At 37.3% G+C, this 17,359-nt stretch overlaps 1 protein-coding gene and 1 non-coding gene across 22 annotated transcripts in view; one reads left to right on the top strand and one right to left on the bottom strand.

Annotated features, from left to right (window-relative positions):
* Nucleotides 1-17,359, bottom strand: part of CCDC66 (coiled-coil domain containing 66) — a 55,346-nt gene that overhangs the window by 15,829 nt on the left and 22,158 nt on the right. For 10 of the 21 annotated variants that reach the window (XR_014823377.1, XM_084988671.1, XM_084988672.1 and 7 more), the window contains 6 exons: nt 12,234-12,362; nt 7,703-7,953; nt 7,311-7,395; nt 6,050-6,211; nt 4,240-4,384; nt 3,458-3,619 (listed from right to left, as the gene is read on the bottom strand). Coding sequence is in view for 17 of the 21 variants with exons in the window: in XM_084988671.1 (XP_084844797.1) it covers nt 3,458-3,619; nt 4,240-4,384; nt 6,050-6,211; nt 7,311-7,395; nt 7,703-7,953; nt 12,234-12,362 (934 nt within the window). In the remaining 4 variants the exon portion in view is untranslated. The remainder of the gene's footprint in view (nt 1-3,457; nt 3,620-4,239; nt 4,385-6,049; nt 6,212-7,310; nt 7,396-7,702; nt 7,954-12,233; nt 12,363-17,359) is intronic. The other 11 variants (XR_014823378.1, XM_084988677.1, XM_084988676.1 and 8 more) reach the window with 3 other exon arrangements.
* On the top strand, nt 16,736-16,842 carry LOC146397351 (U6 spliceosomal RNA). The gene has a single exon (XR_014825424.1). It is a non-coding gene; the product is annotated as a U6 spliceosomal RNA (small nuclear RNA).

Below are 17,359 nucleotides of genomic sequence, written 5' to 3'. Positions count from 1 at the left end.
TTTACAACAAAATAGCCAAGAATATACAATGGAGAAAGGAGAGTTTCTTCAATAAACGGTATTGGGAAAAATGGACAGCCACATGCAAAGGAGTTAGACTGGATCACTATCTTTTGTGTGTGTGTGTGTGTGGCTTTTTAGGGCCACACCTGTGGCATATGGAGGTTCCCAGGCTAGGGGTCCAATTGGAGCTATAGCCATTGGCCTACACCACAGCCACAGCAACGTGGAATCCTTAACCCACTGAGCAAGGTCAGGAATCAAACCCACAGCTTTGTGGTTCTTAGCTGGATATGTTAACCACTGAACCAACACGGGAACTCCTGGATCACTATCTTAAATGAATTAAAAACAGTTCAAAGACTTTAAATGTAAGCGCAGAAACCACAAAACTTCTGGAGGAAAACATAGGCAATAAGCTCCTTGACATTGGTTTTGGTGATGATTTTTTTGATTTGACACAAAAAAGCAAAGGCAGCAAAAGCACAAATAAACAAATGAGACTATATTCAAACCAAAAGGCTCCTGGGCAGCAAAAGAAACATCAACAAAATGAAAAGGTTGACAGGCACACTGCTACATATAGCATAGATGACTAACAAGGACCTACTACACGGCGCAATGTTCTGTAATAATGCGTATGGGAAAAGAGAATGTGCATGTACAGTTGATTCACTTTGTTGTAAACCTGAAGCTAAGATAGCACTGTAAAGTATTTTTAAAAAATGAAAAGGCTGAATGGAAGAAAATATTTGCAAATTACGTACCATGTATTAACAACTCATACAACGCAATAGCAAAAAAAAAAATCCAATTAAAAAATGGTCAGAAGATCTGAATAGACATTTTTCCAAAAAGACGTACAGATGGCCAACAGGAATGTGTGAAGATGCTCAACTTCCCTAATCATCATGAAAAAGCAAATCAAAACCACAATGAAATATTACCTCAAACCTGTCAGAATGGCTATTATCAAAAAGACAAGAGGAGTTCCCGTCGTGGCGCAGTGGTTAATGAATCCGACTAGGAACCATGAGGTTACGGGTTCGGTCCCTGCCCTTGCTCAGTGGGTTAACGATCCGGCATTGCCGTGAGCTGTGGTGTAGGTTGCAGACGTGGCTCGGATCCCGCGTTGCTGTGGCTCTGGCGTAGGCCGGTGGCTACAGCTCCGATTCGACCCCTAGCCTGGGAATCTCCATATGCCGCGGGAGCAAAGAAATAGCAACAACAACAACAACAACAACAAAAAAGACAAAAAGACAAAAAAAAAAAAAAAAAAAGACAAGAAATAACAAGTGTTGGTGAGGAAGTAGAGAAAAGGGAACCCTTGTGCACTGGTGGTGAGAATGTAAACTGATGTAGTCATTACGGAAAATAGTACTGGAAGGTCCTTAAAAATAAAAAGTAGAACCATATGACCTAGCAATTCTACTTCTGGTTATTTATCTGAAGGAAATGAAAACACTAACTCAAAAAGATATATGCATTCCTTTTTTCATTACACTACTATTTACAGCAGCCAAGAAATGGAAGCAACCTAAGTGTCTTCTGACATGAAGAAAATGTATAAATGTATCTATCTATATATAAATGGTACATTTCCTTTATTCATATACATACACACAATGAAATATTAACCATAAAAAAGAATGAAATTTTGCCATTTCTGACAAAATGAACTAACCTGAAGGACATCATGCTAAATAAAATAAGAAAGAAAGACGAATACCGTATCATCCTCAGGTATGTGTAGAGTGTGGGAAAAAAAAAAAGCTCATAGATACAGAAAAGAGATTGGTGGTTGGGAAATGGGCAAATGGCTGAAGAAGATCGAACTTCTAGTTATAAAATAAATAAGTCTTGGTATGTAATGTACGGCATGTTTTCTTCAGTACTCTATTGTATAATTGAAAGCTGTTAAGAATAAATCGTCACAGTTATCGGCATAAGGGAAAAAATTTTTTTACTCAGTACGGTAATGAATGTTAACTAGACTTGTAATTATTTTGCAATATATACAGGTATCAAACATTATGTTGTATACTTGAAACTAATATTATGTGTTAATTATATCTCAACTTTACAAAAGAAATGAAAAGATAAAGAGATTACAAGGTATTTTATTTTGTTTATTTATTTACTTATTTTGTCTTTGGGGGCCATACCCAAGGCATATGGAGGTTCCCTGGCTGGGGGTCGAATAGGAGCTGTAGCCCCTGGCCAATGCCACAGCCACAGCAATGTGAGATCCGAGCTGAGTCTGTGACCTACACCACAGCTCACGGCAATGCTAGATCCTTAACCCACTGAGCAAGGCCAGGGATTGAACCCACAACCTCATGGTTCCTAGTCAGATTTGTTTCTGCTGCACCACGATGGGAACTCCTGTTAGAAGTTATTTTAAACAAATAAAAACTATTTCCTGGATAGAAAGAAGAAGAGCTGAAAGGATTCATAGTAAATAAAAACAGAGACCTACAATAATGATACCCAACATGGATATTATCTAATTACTTAAGTAAAAATCTGAAACAAGCACATGAAAAGATGCTCAACATCAGCCGTCACAAGGAGAGAGCACTTTATAACTACCAGAATACTAAGTATGGACAAGGATGTAACGACATTGGAATTTTCATACATTGCTGGTGGGAATGAAAATGGTACTGCTGCTTTAGAAAACAGTTTAGTGGTTCCTCAAAATTATAAACATACCATTACTATATGTCTCAGCAATGCTACTCTTCTCCCCCAAGACACCTGAAAGTTTATATCTACACAAAAATTTGTACATGAATGTTCATAGCAGCATATGTGTAATACCCCCAAAGTGGAAGTAACCCAAATGTCCTCAACTAATGCAAGAATAAACAAAATGCGGTGGTACGTCCATAAAATGGAATATTATTCTGCGATAAGAAGGGATGAAGTACTTACTGTTACATGCTAAAATACAGGTAAACCTTACAACATTATGCTAAGTGAAAAAACCCAGACAGAAAAAATCACGTATGATATGATTCCAATTATATGAAGTGCCTGGGATAGACAAATCAAGAAACACAGAAAGTAGACTGGTGGTTGCCCAGGAATAGAGAGGAGGGAGGAAATGGATAATTACTGCTAATAAGTACAGGTTTCTTTCTGGAGTGAAAAATATGTTCTAAAATTCATTGTGGTGATGGCTGCTCAACTCTGAATATAAAAACCAAATTGTAGGCTTTAAAAAAACCAATAAACTGTACTGTACCCTTTAAAATGTTTATTTTTATGCCATGTAAATTACATCTTAATAAAGCTGCTATAGAGAAATTAAAAACCAAGAGATACGTCTAACTCTTACTGAAAACCTCAAAATTCTTTTAAATTTTAAAGCTTTAAATTAACTGAACTTAATTCTAACTGTGACTCAAATTTTAAGTAATTTTAAGCCAAAACACAATTTCTAAACCAATACCTGTTTGCACACCAGTATCCTTCTTGGGAAAGGCTATAGAGTTGATATATGTATTCATTTTACCACTGAATTCATCCAAGCAATGTCTTGAATTTGGAATGTTGTTAGTAGATACATTATATTCCACTTGTACTGTATCAACTGGCAAGAGAAGTAAATTGTCTGAAAAAATGACATAGCAACAACTGAATACACAGAAGACTTTTTTCAATTAGGCAGTGTAAACACTGCAATAAAAATTTTAAAAGGCCTACACTTTAATAAAAAAAAAATTTTTTTTTTTAATTCAGAAAGGCTAAAGACTTCCCTTTGTGGCATAGCAGGTTAACGATCCAGCATTGTCATTGCAGTAGCCTGGGTTGCAGATGTGGCATGGGTTTGATACCTGGCTTGGGAACTTCCACATGCCATGGGCATGCCCCCCCCCCCCAAAAAAAAGGGTTAGCCTAAAGTTTCTTATAAAAAGTTACCAGTATTCTTACACCTTACTGAATTTAGGGAGATAACATAATAGATTCCTTTGTAAAAAAAATAAGTACAAAAGTATACATTTTACCTACTGTGAGGAAAATACAAGAAAACGTATGTGAAAAGAAAGATATTAAAGAAATGTATAATATTTAGTTCTTAAGGCGATTTCTCAAATAAGCATTACAAAGTCAAATTAGTTCAAAGTCTGAAATCCCTTAACCCATATTTACTTAAGTGTCTAAAGGTAAAAAAAGGAAATCATTTAAGATCTTCAAAAAATATTACAAATAAAATTTTGGTTAAGTGCGTACCACCAAGATTTTTAATCAATCTGGAAGTGTCATGTCCCTTTTGAGCCAATTCTCGGATTCTCTGTTCTTGTTTCAGTCTCTGTGCCAGCTCTTGCGCTCTCTGCATCGTCTGGAACAGCTCATTTGTCTTAAGAGTCATGATTTCCTATCAATATTGAAGTGGAAAAGTTTTTAAATACAATTATCAAACAGGAACAGACTTGACTATTCTTTCTCTCAGTAACTATTTTCTTTCTTTCTTTTTTCTTTTTTTTTTTTTTTTTTTTTTTTTTGCCACACCTACGGCATGCAAAAGTTCCCAGGCCAGGGATCAAATCTGTGCCACAGCAGTGACCCAGTCACAACAGTGACAATGCTGGATCCTTAACCATCAGGCCACCAGGGAACTCCCCTCAGTAGATACTTTCTAAGTTCCAAACATGCCAGGCACTATGCAAGCTACTGGGAGTAGAGCAGCCAACAGAATAAAGTTCCTTCCCTTTTTGAGTTTACATTTTACTATCTTTACTACAGGTATACTGGACCAAAAATAAAGAACTCTTTTACCTATTCAAGTTTATACTAATAAAGTTTTCAAAGCTCCTAAAACCAATGGTCAATTCCACCAGAATTCTATCATGATAAAAAAAAAAAAAGTTAAGAGGTAAAAACTTAAGATTTATGGCCATTTTTTTGCAATTCAAGCAAATGATATTATGATTTTTCCATGTATGCTATTTCATAGGTGTAGTTGGCTCAGCCTATTCAACATAATGAAATCAGAACCTAAATGATGCGTACCTTCATCAGCTAATTTTGAAGCAAAGTTGGCAAGTGGCAAAAGATAAGAAAAGGCAAGCTTTCAGCCTCCCACCTCCCAGCTCCAGAAGAACTTCTGTATGGTCTACCCTACACACCTCATGAATGTCTGGCAATCAGATGTCACTGCACAATTTGTTCTTTGTCAGATTCACTCAAACAGGGCACTTGACACCACCACATTTATGCAGTCTGTACCACTTAATACAGGGGTTCTCCTAACCAACCAAGTACATACTCTTTTGGATAGGCCCTTATTTAGCACAGAGGAATCCCTTAACATAGCAACAAACTATACCATCAATCTCAGCCAATTATTCTGCAAGTCAATACTCTTGTTCACAAGTGGATACAGACAGAAAGATCAATCATTTCTCTTAACATATCTAGAAATTTATTAATATAATAATCGTTGCTTAGAAAACATTTCAGGAGTTCCCGTCGTGGCGCAGTGGTTAACGAATCCGACTAGGAACCATGAGGTTGCGGGTTCGGTCCCTGCCCTTGCTCAGTGCGTTAAAGATCCGGCATTGCCGTGAGCTGTGGTGTAGGTTGCAGACGCGGCTCGGATCCCGAGTTGCTGTGGCTCTGGCGTAGGCCGGTGGCTACAGCTCCGACTCGACCCCTAGCCTGGGAACCTCCATATGCCACGGGAGCGGCCCAAGAAATAGCAACAACAACAACAACAACAACAACAAAAGACAAAAAGACAAAAAAAGAAAACATTTCAAAGTCAAGCACGTGGATAGCTTTTGTTTCATGCTGTAATAACTCATTCTGACCTCTTCCTTAGCAGAGAGAAAAAAAACCCAAGCAATACAGCATCTGTGAACCAATCATTTGAAAAAACAAAACCTTCTCTAGCTTCTCCCCAACTTTCATATCCTCCTTTTACAAAACTTTAATGTTTCCATATACAGCTTCACAATTTCAAAATATACGCAAATATTCTGGCTATTTTTCCTTTAAAAACACAGCCACTTTTTATGAAAGTTACAATATAAATACCTACTTCCTTTTGTTTTTGCTTAAGTATATCTTCTTCATACTGTTTTTGCATCTCTTCTCGTTCCCGTGCTAAGCGACGCTCCTCTTCTTGTTCTTCCTTCTTTCTTTGCTCTTCTTCAAGCTGCTTCTTCCTGCGCTTCTCTTCTACCTGAGCAATGATGGCTTTCTAGTCATAAATAATCACATAAATTATTGTTATACATACACACAAAAAAATCCATGAAGCATTTGTTTGGTGTTTGAAGAATGTTTATCAACATATACAGAGTTACATAAATTAGCTAAATTAAAATATCAAATTTCCAATGTATTTTTCCCATCTTCCACCTGTCAAGTTCTACATGCCTTTTCTTTAATCCCATGAAGGTTGTTCATATGAAGAAAAAAACAACTGAAGAAAGGATCTCAGTTCTTAGTATAGTGTCTGGTAAAAAGAGAAGATGCTCTATAAACATCTATTCACTTAACTGATTGACAGTAACAATATTAACTAAGCCAAATTCTTCACATCCTAGAGATTTTGAAGAAATAATTAGACATTTAAGTCCTTCAGCATTAAACCAAAATTAGGAGAGAATTTTTATCTTAGTTTCCTTTCCTTTCATCTGCTAGATTATTTAGTCTTAATTCTACTTCAATCCCCTATATTTACTCCCCTTTCAAAGAAACAATTCTCATTCTGTACAGAATTCAGGAGAACTGGAGAACAAAATATCCAATATTAAACATTCTTGTTTCAGGAGTTCCTGTCGTGGCGCAATGGTTAACGAATCCGACTAGGAACCATGAGGTTGCGGGTTCGGTCCCTGCCCTTGCTCAGTGGGTTAACAATCCGGCGTTGCCGTGAGCTGTGGTGTAGGTTGCAGACGCGGCTCGGATCCCGCGTTGCTGTGTGGCTCCGGTGTAGGCTGGCAGCTACAGCTCCGATTCGACCCCTAGCCTGGGAACCTCCATATGCCGCAGGAGCGGCCCAAAGAAATAGCAAAAAGACAAAAAAAAAAAAATTCTTGTTTCAGATACACAATCTATATATATTAAATACCTCTCTCTTGAAAGACAAATGGCTGTACTATATGAAACTGTCTGCTTCTCAACATGAATATAATTTTAATATAATGCCAGCTGGAGAGTAGGGATTTAATTTATCACAGGACTGCACAGAGCCTGTGCTATAAGTTTACGGTGTAATTTTAATTTCCATTTACATAGGTATCTAGGCCATGACTACTAATTATCAAGGCAAAGAACATTGTACAATGCAATACCTGATGTTCTAACTGTTTTTGTCGCCGCCTGTCTCGTTCCTCAATCTGAGCTGGGTCCAAAAGAGCAGTCATAGAACGGAGAAAGCTGGGCAAGATACATAAACTATTTAAAACCCCCAAAAGGTGGTTTAACAAGGTACTAAATCATTTTTGTTTGACATATACCTACTAGTCATTTCTACTTTAAAGAAAAAAAAAAAAAAAAAAACGAAACCTCTTAAGACATAAATGTAACAACAATCCTAATGAAGTACAGAGACTTCCTTAAACACCAACAAATACTGAAGAAAAGAGCTTTGTTGTTGTTGTTTAGGAAAGAAATAGATATTAACATAAAGCACTTCTGAAAGACATAAATGAGCAGGCAAGGAAGCTCTATCCTCTGAACTTACTTCGTTTTTTGACTGTATGCCACAACCACATCTCTGACAGGTTTTGCTATATGCTCCTCCTCTGAAGGTTCAACCTGGCTTCCAGTTGTAGGTGTATACAGACTGCTGATATCAGCCAACTCCTGAGTGTCCGGAGAGACACAGAAGTACTCTGGTTGTTTGTGTGTTGATCGAGAGGAGAGTTGAGACTGAGAATCAGGATAGCTTTTTAATGAATCAGAATGCATTGCCCATCTGTCATGTTCTTCACCCTAATCACAACAAAGAAGAACTGCTAAGAATTTTTCCACTAGAAATCAACCATAGGAAAAGAAATGAGAAAAAATGACTACATGAAGACTAACCAACATACTACTAAAAACCAATGGGTCAATGAGGAAAAAGGGAAATTAAAAAATAACTTGAGACAAATGATAATGAAAACATAACCATTCAAAATCTATGAGATGCTGCAAAAGCAGTGCTTAGAGGGAAGTTCACAGCAATACAGGCCTTCCTCAAAAGAGAAGAAAAATCTCAAATCGACAACTTAACCCACCATCTAGAAGAATTAGAAAAAGAACAAACGAAACCGAAAGTCAGCAGAAGACAGGAAAGCATAAAGATCAGAGAGGAAATAAATAAAATAGAGATTCAAAAAACAATAGGAAAAAAATCAATAAAACAAAGCTGGTTCTCTGAAAGGGTAAATGAAATTGACAAACTTCTGGCTAGACTCACCAAGAAGATGAGAAAGAACCCAAAGTAAGAAATGAAGAAGGAGAAATCTCAATTGATACTGCAGAAATACAATAAACCACTGTATAGAGAATACTATTAACAATTACATGCCAACAAATTTGACTACTTAGAAGAAATGGACAACTTTCTAGAGACATACAGCCTGCCAAAATTAAATCGAGAAGAAACAGATCAACTGAACAGACTGATCACTAGAAATGAAATTGAATATGTAATAAAAACACTCCTACAAACAAAAGTCCAGGACCAGACGGCTTCACAGGCAAATTCTACCAAACATACAAAGAACTTATACCCATCCTTCTTGAACTTTTACAAAGGGTTGAAAAAGGAGGAACACTCCCAAAAAATTCTATGAAGCCGCCATCACCCTAATACCAAAATCAGACAATGATACTACCAAAAAAGAAAATTATAGGCCAATATCTTTGATGAATATAGACACAAAAATTCTCAACAAAATTTTAGCCAACCAAATCCGACCACATATAAAAAAGATCATACAATTAAAAATAAAAAATAAATATACTTAGAAAATAAATAAATAATTTTAAGGAAGAACATTAAAAAAAAGATCATACACCGCAACCAAGTGAGATTCATCCTAAGTTCACAAGGATGGTTCAACATATACAAGTCAATCAACATCGTAAACCACATTAACAAAAGAAAAGTTGAAAACCACATGATCATCTTGATACATGCAAAAAAGCATCTAACAAAATTCAACATCCATTCTTGATAAAAACTCTTAGCAAAATGGGTATAGGGAGTTCCCGTCGTGGCAGAGTGGAAATGAATCCGACTAGGAACCATGAGGTTGCCAGTTCAATCCCTGGCCTTGCTCAGTGGGTTAAGAATCTCACATTGCTGTGAGCTGTGGTGTAGGTTGCTGACATGGCTCAGATCCTGGTTGCTGTGACTGTGGTGTGGGCTGGTAGCTGTCCCTCTGATTGGATCCCTAGCCTGGGAATCTCCATATGCTGCAGTGCAGCCCTAAAAAAAAGCAAAAAAATCCCCCACAAAAACAAACAGAAATAAAACAAAAAAAATGGGTATAGAGGGAATATACCTTAACATAATAAAAGCCATTTATGACAAATCCACAGCCAGAAGAATACTCAACAGAGCAAAGCCGAAAGCCTTCCCACTCAAATGTGGAGCAAGACAAGGATGCCAACACTCAACACTTTTATTCAACATAGTATTGGAAGTCCTCGCCACAGCAATCAAATGAACAAAACAAACAAAAGGGATCCAAACTGGAAGACCTAAAATTGACACACTATGCAGATAACATTATACCACATAGAGAAAACCCTAAGGACTCCAGACAAAAACTACTCAAACTGATCAATGAATTCAGCAAAGTAGTAGGATACAAGATTAGTTTTCAGGAATTGGTTCCACTTCTGTATACTGACAATGAAGTATTAGTAAAGGAATATAAAAATACATTATCTTTTAAAATCACACCCCAAAAATTAAATACCCTGGAATAAACCTGATGAAGGAGTTAAAAGACTTACATGCTGAGAACTATAGAACATTAATCTAGGAAATTAAAAAGGATTCAAAGAAATGGAAAGATACTCCATGCTCCTGGACTGGAAGAATTAATGATGTTAAAATGGCCATACATGGGAGAAAAAATGTAATTGTAATGTATACATGTAAGGATAACCTGACCCCCTTGCTGTACAGTGGGAAAAAAAAAAAAAAAAATGGCCATACTACCCAAAGCAATCTACAGTTTCAATGTGATCCTGATCAAATACCCATGACTTTTTTCACAGAACTAGAACAAACAATCCAAAAATTTATATGGAAGCATAAAAGACCCAGAATTGGCAAAGCAATCCTGAGGAACAAAAACCAAGCAGGAGGCATAACTCTCCCAGACTTCAGACAAGATTACAGAGCTACAATAAACAAGACAGTGTGGTACTGGGACAAAAAGAGACATACAGACCAAAGGGACAGAATAGAGACATAAATCCAGACACCTATGGTCAATCAATCTTCGACAAAGGAGGCAAGAATACAAAATGGGAAAAATACAGTCTCTTCAACAAGTGGTGCTGGACAGCCGCCTGTAAATCAATGAAACTAGAACACACCCTCACACCATGCACAAAAATAAACTTGAAATAGCTTAAAGATTTAAACATAAGACAAGACACCATAAAAATCTTAGAAGAGAACATAGGCAAAACATGTTCTGATATCATCTGAACAAATGTTTTCTTAGGTCAGTCCCCCAAGGCAACAGAAATAAAAACAAAAATAAACCAATGGGATCTAATCAAACTTACAAGCTTTTGCATAGCAAAGGAAACCAGAAAAAAAAAAAAAAAGATAACCTATGGAATGGGAGAAAATAGTTTCAAATGACAATGCAAATGACAAGGGCTTAATCTCCAAAATATACAAACAACACATACAACTCAACAGCAGAAGAACAAACAGCCAATTGAAAAATGGGCAGAAGACCTGAATAGACATTTCTCCAAAGCCATACAGATGGCCAACAGGCACATGAAAAAATGTTCAACGTCACTAATTATTAGAGAAATGCAAATCAAAACTACAATGAGGTACCACCTCACACTGGTCAGAATGGCCATCATTAGTAAGTCTACAAATAATAAATGCTGGAGAGGGTGTGGAGAAAAAGGAATCCTCCTACACTGTTGGTTGGAATGTAAGTTGGTAAAAACACTATGGAAAACAGTATGGCAGTACCCCAGAAAACGAAATGTAGAACTTCCATAGGATCCAGCAATCCCACCCCTGGGCATATATCTGGACCTAACTTTCATTGAAAAAGATACATGCACTCCTGTGATCACTGCAACACTATTCACAATAGCTATGACATGGAAACAACCTAAATATCCATTGACAGATGAATGGATTAAGAAGATGTGGTATATATACACAATGGAATACTACTTAGCCATAAAAAAGAACAAAATAATGCCATTTTCAGTAACATGCGTGGAACTAGAGACTCTCATTGTAAGTGAGGTAAGTCAGAAAGAGAAAGACAAGTACATATGACTGTACTTATATCTGGAATCTAATATATGGCACAAATGAACCTATCACAGAAAAGAAACAAACTCATGGACACAGATAACCATCTTGTGATTGCCCAGGGGGAGGGGGAAGGAGTGGGATGGACTTGGAGTTTGGGGTCAGTAGATGCAAACTATAGCATATGGAGCATACAAGCAATGAGATCCTGTTGTATACCACAGGGAACTATATCTAGTCACGTGTGACGGAACATTATAGAGGATAATGTGAGAAAAAGAATGTGTGTATATATATAAGTAACTGGGTCACTTTACTATACAGCAGAAATTGACAGAACATTGTAAATCAATTCTAATAAAAATTTTTTTTAATTTAAAAAGAATGTTTCCAACTGTTCTTAACATTTAAAATCCCAAATGACAAACATGATTTCTAAAAGTCACCATTCAGCAGAACAAGCATCATAAAAATTAAAAAAACTATAACCTGTATTGATTCCATAGACATTTAGATAACTAAGCTTGGAGAATACGAAAAATTCAAAGAATTGGGAAATTTCTAAAAAGTCAGTTACAAGAAGCCATGTAAAAAGCATACTTATTTTAAATGTATTGTGCAAGGTTCACAAGAGCAAATGTGGAAAAATATGTCAATAGTCTTATCAAACAGTTTCAAAATACTTTTACGTTTATGGCTAAAGACTGAAATTAATTTTTCCCTTTTATATCCATAAAACTTCATAAATTACCTTTGAAGATATTTTTTCCTCTGCTTTTTTTTGATGATCATCTTCTACTTGCTTGTTCAATTCTTCAATCCATTTTTTCTGGTGTTCTTGTCTTATAACACTGAGAGGGTGCTCCATCAGTACTGCTTCCTAAACAACAATCATCAATATCACCTAAAGTTTAATCTCTTTATATACTTACAAATCTTTCCAAAGAATTTATATATATTTAATATGGTACAGTATTTATCCCTAAGAGAAGCAATAATTTTAAACAAAAAAATCAAGTATTCAAGGGTTAAGTAGATATTCTGATTTTCAGAATCATATTTGTAACATATTCTAGCAGAAAAATATAAGATAACTAACTGTAAAGAAAGGAAATTTTCTAATGAAAAACAGGAAGTTCTTTCTTCAAAACGATTATAAAATTTTCAAATTCCTATCCTAATATAGTTTCATTTACTGTGAAAGGAATTATTAGACACTGCTTCTGGACCAAGAGCCAGGGGGACATAATAGAGCCAAAGGCTTTCTCTATTGAACCATAATGTCTCTCGGATATCCTTCTTTGTTTCTGCTGCTACAGCCCTAAGACAATCTATGACATTTTATTAAGAAAAATACATTGGGTCCAGAATAATTCCTTGAATTCTAAGAAAAACAAAAACAAAATTAGCAGTATAATAATTTTTGTTGCGCTAACTTATCAGAGTATGTATTTATGCTCCCTTTATATGTGAACATGTTGTTTAGGCATTACATTTTTTTAGTCCATCTTTATCTCTTAAACCTTTATAAATACTGTTCTATTATCTACAGAGAAGAAGTCTAAGGTTAACTTGAAATTTGTTCCTTGCCTTCTTCATATGCTTAAATGCCTGAATAAGTCTGCTCTTGTTCTTGAAATTTGAATGCTTTTTTAAGATGTATGTTCAAATTAGCCTTTCAAAAATCTTATTTAGCTTAATTTTTTTTTTTTACTGGTCTCAACATTTTTGTTCTCAGATTCCTGTTATTAGTACCTCTTATTTGTTTTCTTCTTTGGAAAAGCCCATCACTCAAGGTTGAATCTTTTTTCTTTTTAATGGCCACACCAACAGCATATGAAGTTCCCATCAGGGATTGAATCAGAGTGCAGTGGTGACCTATGTTGCAGCTGTAGCAATTTCAGATCCTTTAACCTATTATGCCAGGCTGGGGATCAAAACTACATTCTGGTTCTACAGAGATGCTGCCTATCCTGTTGTGCCATAGTGGGAAAAAGATATAACCTTAAGTCCCCACTGTGGCACAACATCTTTATAAGCTACTTGTAGTTATCCTCTACATTAGACTTTACATCTCTTCTAAAAAATTCCTTTTAAGTTCTCACTGTAGCACACTGTGTTAAGAATCTGAATGCAGGAGTTCCCGTCATGGCGCAGTGGTTAACGAATCCGACTAGGAACCATGAGGTTGCGGGTTCGGTCCCTGCCCCTGCTCAGTGGGTTAACGATCCGGCGTTGCCGTGAGCTGTGGTGTAGGTTGCAGACGCGGCTCGGATTCCGCGTTGCTGTGACTCTGGTGTAGGCCAGTGGCTACAGCTCCAATTCGACCCCTAGCCTGGGAACCTCCATATGCCGTGGGAGCGGCCCAAAGAAATAGCAAAAAGACAAAAAAAAAAAAAAAAAAAAAAAAAGAAGAAGAAAGACACAGTTCTCCTGTGGTACAGTGGGTTAAGGATCTGGTGTTGTCACTGCTGTGGCTTGGAGTACTGCTGTAGTGTGGGTTTGAGCCCTGGACTGCGAAGTTCTAGATGCTGCAGGTGTGGGGAAAAAAAAAAAAATTGTTTGAACAGACCAATCACTAGAAGTGAAATTAAACATGTAATTAAAAAAACCTCCCTACAAACAAAAGTCCAGGACCAGGTGGCTTCACAGGTGAATTCTAACCAAACATACAAAGAACCTATACCTATCCTTGTCAAACTCTTCCAAAAGACTGAAGAGAACACTCCCAAAGACACTCTAGGAAGTCAACACCACCCTAATATCAAAACCAAAAACACAACCAAAACAAAACAAAAAAATCTATTGGCAAATGTCTTTGATGAGTATAAATGAAAAAATTCTCAACTGGAATTCCTGTTGTATAGAATCCGACTGCAGCTGCTAGGGTTGCTGAGGAAGTCAGGTTCTATTCCTGGTCTGGTACAACAGATTAAGGGATCTGGTGTTGCTGTACCTGTGTCATAGGTCACAGCTGCTGCTCAGATTCTATCCCTGAGCTGGGAACTTCCATGTGCTGCAGGTGCAGCCATTAAAAAAATGTTTTCAACACAATTTTAGCAAACCATACCCAACAACACATAAAAAAGATCATACACCACGACCAAGTGGAATTCATCCAGAGCTCACAAAGATGGTTCAACATACGCAAATCAATGTACAACACCACATTAATAAAAAGGCAAAACCGTATCATCTCAATAGATGCAGAAAAAGCATTTGACAGAATTCAACATCCATTCATGAAAAACGCTTATCAAAGTAGATATAGAGGGATCATACCCACTAACAATGAAATATCAGAAAAGGAATATAAAAAAATACTATCCTTAAAATCACACCTGAGTTCCCGTCATGGCTCAGCAGTAACAAACCTGACTAGCATCCATGAGGACTCAGATTCAATCTCTGGCCCCATTCAGTGGGTTAAAGATCCAGTGTTGCTGTGAGCTATGGTGTAGGGTGCATACGTAGCTGGGACCCACACTGTGTGGCTGTGGCATAGGCTGGCAGCTGGAGCTCCAATTCGAACCCTAGCCTGGGAACTTCCAAATGCCATGGTTATGGCCATAAAAAGACAAATGAATTAATAAATAATAAACCCCTCCCCCCCAAAAAAAATCTAGGAAAAAATCTAACCAAGAAGGTGAAAGGCTTATGAGCTGAGAACTATAAAACATTAGTAAAGGAAATTAAAGAGGACTCACATAAATGGAAAGCTATGGTTCTTCTGTGGTTGGAAGAATTAATAGTTAAAATGGCCACACTACCCAAAGCAATCTACAGATTTTTTTTTTCTCCTTTTGTCTTTTTAGGGCCGCACCCAAGACATGTGGAAGTTCCCAGGCTAGGGGTCCAATCAGAGCTGTAGCCACCACCCTACACCACAGCCCCAGCAACATGGGATGCAAGGTACATCTTCGACATACACCACAGCTCATGGCAATGCTGGATCCTTAACCCACTGAGCAAAGTCAGCGATCAAACCCACGTCCTTATGGACGCTGTTGGGTTTGCTAACCATTGAACCACAATGGGAACTTCCCTACAGATTTTTTTTTTTTTTTTTTTTTTGGTTTTTAGGGCCACACCTGTGGCATATGGAGGTTCCCGGGCTAGGTGTCTAATCAGAGCTACAGGTGCCAGACTACACCATAGCCATACCAATGCCAGATATGAGCTGTGTATGTCACCTATACCACAGCTCACAGCAACACCACATCCTTAACCCACTGAGGCCAGGGATCGAACCCGTAACTTTATGGTTCCTAGTCGGATTCGTTTCTGCTGCGCCACAATGGGAAGTCCAGCAATCTACAGATTTAATGTGATCTTTATTAAAGTACTCATGACATTTTTCACAGAACTAGAAAAAACAATTCAAAAATTTACATGAAACCATAAAAGACCCAGAATTACCACAGCAATCCTGAGGGAAAAAAACAAAGCAAGGGGCATAACTTCCTGGCTTCAGACAATATTACAAAGCTACAGTAATCAAAACAGCATGGTATTGGCACAAAAACAGATATATGGATCAATAGGAGAATGGAGAAACAAGAAATAAACCCCACACCTGCAGTCATTTCATCTTTGACAAAGGAGGCAAAAATATAAAATGGGAAAAAGTCTCTTCATCAAGTGGTACTAAGAAAATTTGACAGCTGCACATAAATCAATGAAATTAGAACACAACCTCACATCATGCACAAAAAAAATAAACTCAAAATGGCTTAAAGATTTAAACGGAGAGTTCCAGTTGTGGCTCAGCAGGTTAAGGACCCGATGTAGTCTCTGTGAGGATTTGGGTTCAATCTCTGGCCTTGCTCCAATTTGCTCCTTGGCCTGGGAACTTGCATGTGCTCCAGGTAGGGCCATAAAAAAAGAAAAAAAAAAAAGAAAAAAAAAAAAGACTTAGCCATAAGACATGACACCATAAACCTCTAAGAAGAGAATACAGGCAAAACACTCGCATAAATTGTACAAAAGTTTTAAGTCAGTCTCTCAAGGCAAGAGAAATAAAAACAAAAATAAACAAATGAAACCTAATCAAACTTACAGGCTTTTGCACAGCAAAGGAGACCATAAACAAAGCGGAAAGACAACTCACAGAATGGGAGAAAATATTTGCAAACAAAGTGACCGACAAGGGATTAATCTCTAAAACAAACAGCTCATGCAGCTCAATACAAACAACCCAAATGAAAAATGAGCAGAAGACCTAATGAGACATTTTGTCAAAGAAGAGAACAGGTGCTTGCTTCAGCAACACATATACTAAAATTGAAACAATACAGAGTAGATCAGCATGGCCCCTGCACAAGGACGACAGGTAAATCTGTGAAGTGCTCCATATTTTTTCAATATTCTGTGATAATATATAAGGGAAAAGAATCTGCAAAAGAAGTGTGTATAGTATAACTGAGTCACTTTGTTGCAAAGCAGAAATTAGCACATTGTAAATCAAATATACTTCAATAAAACTTTTAAAAATGAAACTAACAAACAAAAAAAGAATACATATTGGATGGCCAGGAGGCATATGAAAAGATACTCAACATCACTAAGTATTAAAGAAATGCAAATCAAAACTGCAGTGAGGTACCACCTCACAGTGGTCAGAATGGCCATTATTTTTTCTTTTTTTTTTGTCTTTTTGTTGTTGTTGTTGTTGTTGCTATTTCTTTGGCCGCTCCCGCGGCATATGGAGGTTCCCAGGCTAGGGGTTGAATCAGAGCTGTAGCCACCGGCCTACGCCAGAGCCACAGCAACGCCAGATCCGAGCCGCGTCTGCAACCTACACCACAGCTCACGGCAATGCTGGATCGTTAACCCACTGAGCAAGGGCAGGGACCGAACCCGCAACCTCATGGTTCC

The sequence above is a fragment of the Sus scrofa genome, chromosome 13, assembly GCF_054392235.1.
Source record: "Sus scrofa isolate SSC_HxYL_T2T_F1_AM1 chromosome 13, Sscrofa_HxYL_maternal_Yorkshire_Landrace_v2.0, whole genome shotgun sequence".
In the NCBI taxonomy this organism is placed as follows: Eukaryota; Metazoa; Chordata; class Mammalia; order Artiodactyla; family Suidae; genus Sus; species Sus scrofa.
Note: the sequence above shows the minus strand (reverse complement) of the source record. Positions and strands in the feature narration are given on the sequence as shown.